The following is a 6,000-nucleotide window of genomic DNA, read 5'->3' as shown; positions in this document are numbered from 1 at the left end:
GACCAATGTTTTCTGACCAGAGTGCCTCCAGCTGTTTCAAATTCTTGCAGAATGATCGCCCTCCCACCCAGCGGTTCTAAAAACAGGAGAGAAGGCGCTCCATAGGGTAATACCACCGGAGATGGGGGCAGGGGAGAGTAAAAGCTAATTTTAAACTGCTCACCATGGGTGGTTGTGTAGCCTCATACACAACAATGGAATTCGCTTGGATACAATGGTCCGTCTGCGGCCCTCCTGGTGTGGATTCCACAACGTATAGGTACAAGACAAGGCTTCAGTATAGGGTGCAGGAGTACATCGGCGCTGAACGGACCCAGGACACAGCAGGTAAGAAAGTAAAATCCAATTTATTTGATGCAACGCGTTTCCCTGCGCAAGCACAGATTCATCAGGCAGTTGCCTGATGAATCTGTGCTTGCGCAGGGAAACGCGTTGCATCAAATAAATTGGATTTTACTTTCTTACCTGCTGTGTCCTGAGTCCGTTCAGCGCCGATGTACTCCTGCACCCTATACTGAAGCCTTGTCTTGTACCTCCCACCCAGTGGTCACTCTACCCATTGTAGCAAAGACAGGCTTCCTCTGAACACCTGACTAGTGATGTAATGTCTCGGGCCGCACTGCAACCTGGGAAAACCTGGGAGGATACTCATTGGCCCTTATTTACTAAGAGTGGAGTGTAGGTTTTTTTGTGGGTTTTAATTCCCTATAATTTATTTTCCACGGTATTTTCTAAGGTTTCCCTACATTTTCCACTTTCCCTACATTTTGCTTTTTTTTTACACATGCTCTGATCTGTAGGGTTTTCCTCAGCTGAAATCCACCACATTTTCTGTGGAAACCTTAGTAAATATGTTGTCAGGAACACGTCCCTTTTTGGTGACCACGCCCCTTTTTCCAACGGCCACTCCCCTATTTTCGTGTTTTCTTAGCAAAATGGAGAGTTAGCCTGGGTTTTTTTCAATTCTGGCGCAAATTCTGGCGCAGACGGAATTTCTGGCGCACAACCCGACAAAGCATGTCGGGTTTGCAATAGTAAATGGGGGCCATTTTGTATGCTGTTAAAAATAAATGTAGGGGCAAAAATCACATAAGAATTGCGAGGCCCCCCATGAAACACAGGTACAGACAATATATTATGAACTACACTAACATTACAGCCCCTGTAGCATAGTCAAATGGGAAAAAAAAAATCCCGGAATACCCCTTTAAAATCTTATGCTTTTTTCAATTCATCTTAAAAATGTGACCGGAGGAGCAGAGAGCTCACACTGAACATGGACTCTGCTTCTCCGGGCACATTTTTAAGAAAGATTAAATTAAGATTTTACCCGTCATTGGGGTGATAGCAACCTACGTCTTTTTCTACCACTTCTTTATTTTTTGCAGTCTTTTTTTGCATGTGAGGTATGCACCTCTCTAGTGGTAAACTTCTTTAACCTCTCTGCTGTCTATTATACCCGTTGGTCTATGCTTGGTAATATGCAGTCGTGCCGGCCCTTGTCTTTCTCCTAGTCAAAGCACAATTAACACCACCAGGTCCCGACAGATCACATTGTCTTGTATGGGGTCATCAGGGATCCAATATTTTACCAGAGTTTAGTGAAGAAAAGAATTCCCCCCCCACTAAACTCCTGTCGTATCTCGGCCTTTTGGCTAAGATCAAGTGTAGTATCTGTTCTTATCAGATAGGTGTGGAGCTGGTGGGGATGGGTGCTGCATGGAGGGGACAGGTGTACCAGGGCGTTCCGGGGCTGGTTCTGAAGAATCAGCTTGACGGCTGCCCCGATGTGACCTGTTTCCTTCGGGTCTCGCATTGAGGCTGGACGGGTCTAGAGCCAAGGTACTTTAGTGCCTCAGGGAATTGGTGACCCTGAGGTGCCGAAACTCACTGGGAGTACTGGATCACTGAGTGGAAGCACTGGCACCATGAACTCTTCACCTTGTGACACTCACCTCCTGATTCCCGGCCTTCCGGATAGGATCAGAGACATTTTTTATAGATCCGGACGGATGTCTGGGCAGTATATCTGCGCACATTCACTTATTTATTTATTTTTTGTCACTGTGTCACTTTTTGCGTGTTGTGTGTTCACAGGATTGTTAGGATGCAGTAGCCCTTCTGGGTGTCCCTCCTGGTGGTCTAGGGGAGGTGTGTGCGTTCATCAGGTTCCTCCCCTCCCTGCAAAAACCCCAGGCGCTCCTGCATGGGCAGGGTACCGACCGTTTACGGCTCTGCAGGCAGATACCTTGGATAACGCCAAGGGGGATGGGGATGTCGGGAGCATTTATGGTCCCTTAGTAGCTTCGATGAAAAGGGACATTGAACCTGGAACCTTGCAGGTACCTTTCGGTCCGGAGGCAGAGGGTAAGGTTTGTTGGGGGGCCTCTCTCCTATCGGAGAAGGGCTTGCGATAGACCGCATCCTTTGTGCACTTTTTTTTTGTGTAACACGTTTGCACTTTTTCTTGCACTTTGGGTTATTCGATAGCACGTTCCTCGGCTCTTAGATAAAATTAAAAACTAAACTCCCATCGTTGCGACTGAGCTCCACATACATACATCCTCATTCTACCTCTGCAATCGCGCTGTGGGTGGCCGGATGAGTCCCCTCAAGCATCACAGATACTTCAGTTGCTGTGATCAGTATTGATCACAGCATCTGAAGGGTTAATGGCAGACATCAGCTTGATTGCTAATATCCACCATTATCCATACGGTCCTGACTTGTTCCGATCACCGTGTCTCAGTCGTGAGTTAGTTATTAGTTGAGGAAGTGCTCCTTTCCATCTTGCCAGATACGACCTTTTCACTGCATATATCGAAAAGGTCGGATTTGATTGACAGTCAGGAAGCGAACGGCTTACTATTTGGCTTATAACTTGTGATCATAGAGATTCTCAAAAATGACACCCAAAGCTATCAAAACTTTTGACATGTCCGGGCAATATATCAAAAGTTCATTGTTGTCCTTGTAGTTCTGCAAATGGAGAGCCACAGATTGGAAACACTGCTCACGGAATGCTGGGAGTTTTCCAACAGCTGTTAGGGCATGCTGGGAGTTGTAGTTTGGCAACAGCTGTCAGGGCACAATGGGAATAGTAGTTTTACTGGAGAGCCAGAGGTTTGGGAACACTGCTCAGGGAAAAATGGGAGTTGTAGTTTTACTGGGCAGCCACAGGTTTTGGGAACACTGCTCAGGCAATAATGGGAGTTGTTGTTTTACTGGGCAGCCACAGGTTTGGGAACACTGCTCAGGCAATAATGGGAGTTGTTGTTTTACTGGGCAGCCACAGGTTTGGGAACACTGCTCAGGCAATAATGGGAGTTGTAGTTTTACTGGGCAGCCACAGGTTTGGGAACACTGCTCAGGCAATAATGGGAGTTGTAGTTTTACTGGGCAGCCACAGGTTTTGGGAACACTGCTCAGGGAATAATGGGAGTTGTAGTTTTACTGGAGAGCCAGAGGTTTGGGAACACTGCTCAGGGAATAATGGGGGTGTAGTTTTACTGGGCAGCCACAGGTTTTGGGAACACTGCTTAGGCAATAATGGGAGTTGTAGTTTTACTGGAGAGCCAGAGGTTTGGGAACACTGCTCAGGGAATAATGGGGGTTGTTGTTTTACTGGGCAGCCACAGATTTGGGAACACTGCTCAGGGAATAATGGGAGTTGTAGTTTTACTGGGCAGCCACAGGTTTTGGGAACACTGCTTAGGCAATAATGGGAGTTGTAGTTTTACTGGAGAGCCAGAGGTTTGGGAACACTGCTCAGGGAATAATGGGGGTTGTAGTTTTACAACTGGAGAGCCACATGTTGGAAAATACTTATTGAGAACATGCTGAAAGTAGTCTGGGTATGATGGGAGTTGTAGTTTTACTGCAGAGCCACAGGTTTGGGAATATTGCTTGGGGCAGTGTTTTCCAACCAGAGTGCCTCCAGCTGTTGCAAAACTACAACTCCCAGCATGCCCGGACAGCCTTCAGCTGGGAGTAGTAGTTTTGCAGCAGCTGAACGCAGCCTGGTTAGGAAACACTGGCTTATGGTACAATGGGAGTTGTAGTTTTGCAGCAGCTGGAGTGCAATTGGCGAAACAGTGCCATAGAAGGTGCCTAATACTCTCTCTCTGGGCATGATCTCTACCACAGAGCAGCCTTTTGGTACAGCCTACAAGATGGCGCCCCTCACGTGCTCATTTCGCCGCAACCTTGTTGCTATGGTAACACAACCTAAAGCCCAAGATAAGATGGCAGCGCCTCTACACGATTACGTCACCCCCCCCCCCCCCATACAGGCATTAATTACATTCCAGCAATGCATGATGGGGCCTCGCCCAAGCACCGCGAGACTTGCCGTCGTTGCGCGCGCGCGTTGGACGCCGGGAAATGTAGTTTTCACCCCCCCCCCCCCTTCAGCAACCCCGCGGATTCTTCTCCTTTACCGACATGGCGGACAGGAGGCGGCGGAGGAGACGTGCGTCCCAGGATAGCGAGGAGGAGGAAGAAGAGGAGTCCGGGAGTGAGAAGAGTCCGGCCACGACAGAGAGCGCTGCACAGCCCAGCAGCAGGACCGAGGGCCGGGAGCCGGTGCCCAGGAGAGGGGAGGCGGCCAGAGATGGGAAGGAGTCTGAGTGTGTGAGTATAGGAGGCCGGCGAGCATGGAGGCTGCTGTATGCTCCTCACACGTTCACCTCACAATTGTATTTCTCTTTAAGGGTATGTTCACACGTATGCGGATTTCATGCGCAGGATTTTCAGCTTCTAATCTGCAGTTACAAATCCTGTGCATCAAATCTGCGCAGGATCCTGTACCTGGGAACTGTACCCTAAAAGTTTGGCAGCAGCCGCCATGTTTGTTGCGCCATTCGTGTGAGGGTTACGCTGTCATTGTGGGCTGCGTCATGGGAATCGATCAATATGAAGCTCGTGGCTTGGCTGGACCAACATGGCATCCAGCGCCCATTTCCTGATCGGAATCACCTGAAATGCGGCGGCGGTGGCATCGCACAAAAAATAAATAAAATGACTTGTCTACTGGCGCCAACACTGGACGTCTCGTCTGGCTTCACGTTGATGACCAGAGCCGACAGCTGCGCCAAAACTGATGCCGTATTACGCCTAGGTGAAACCAGCCTTAGGATAGGTTCACACTGCGTTTTTATGGCGCCAAATTTTTTTAACGGGACCAAAAGGTTCAGCAGACTGCCCGCTCAGGCCATGGGGTTACTGTAGTGTTTCCCAGCCAGCTTTTGCAAAACTACAACTCCAAGCATGCCCGGACAGCCTTCGACGGCTGTCCGGGCATGCTTGGAGTTGTAGTTTTGCAACAGCTGGAGGCGCGTTGGTTGAGAAACACTGGGTTACTGAGACAAATCTATGTCCAGCGAGTTCTAGTTAAAGAGGCACTCCAGGACTTCAAAACCTATCCCCTATCCAGCAATCTCCAGAACGAGGCCATGCAAGCGACAGAGATACCAGAGTACAGCGCTCATGTATCTCCAGCGCTCCCATGATGCTCCATGCACAGAGAGGTGGCCATTTTTTTTTTTTTTTTGACCCCCAGGTCAGATTTTGATTTGGTGGACTACCCCTTTAACTCCTTAAGGACGTAGGGCGTACCTGTATGCCCGATCCCGGTGTTTAAAACGGCAAGACCCCGCTACACACCGGGTCGGTCCCGGCTGCTAATCATAGCCGGGACCCTGGGCTAACGGCGCGCGGCATTGATCATTGGTACCGCGCGCTGTTAACCCTTCAGACGCGGCGATCAAAGTTGACCGCCGTGTCTGAGAATGAAAGTAAACGCTTCCCGGCAGCTCAGTCGGGCTGATCGGGACATCGCGATAAACTCGCGATGTTCCGATCAGCTGGGACTCAGGCGGAGGTCTCCTTACCTGGCTCCGCCGCGTCCGATCGTCGATTGATTGCTCCAAGCCTGAGCTACAGGCTTGAGCAATCGAGCCCTATCTGACTGATCCGTGCAAAGCTATGGCTCTGCAGGGA

At 49.5% G+C, this 6,000-nt stretch overlaps 1 protein-coding gene and 1 pseudogene across 2 annotated transcripts in view; both read left to right on the top strand.

The window, feature by feature from the left end:
- Nucleotides 1-1,635: 1,635 nt before the first annotated feature.
- On the top strand, nucleotides 1,636-1,799 carry LOC130297200 (U2 spliceosomal RNA; annotated as a pseudogene).
- A 2,590-nt stretch (nucleotides 1,800-4,389) lies between these two features.
- Nucleotides 4,390-6,000, top strand: part of CASC3 (CASC3 exon junction complex subunit) — a 36,607-nt gene continuing 34,996 nt past the window's right edge. For both annotated transcript variants that reach the window (XM_056548927.1, XM_056548928.1), the window contains exon 1: nucleotides 4,390-4,632. In XM_056548927.1, the coding sequence (XP_056404902.1) occupies nucleotides 4,444-4,632 (189 nt within the window). In that variant the 5' untranslated portion in view covers nucleotides 4,390-4,443. The remainder of the gene's footprint in view (nucleotides 4,633-6,000) is intronic.

This window comes from Hyla sarda, chromosome 12 (genome assembly GCF_029499605.1).
Source record: "Hyla sarda isolate aHylSar1 chromosome 12, aHylSar1.hap1, whole genome shotgun sequence".
NCBI lineage: Eukaryota > Metazoa > Chordata > Amphibia > Anura > Hylidae > Hyla > Hyla sarda.
Note: the sequence above shows the minus strand (reverse complement) of the source record. Positions and strands in the feature narration are given on the sequence as shown.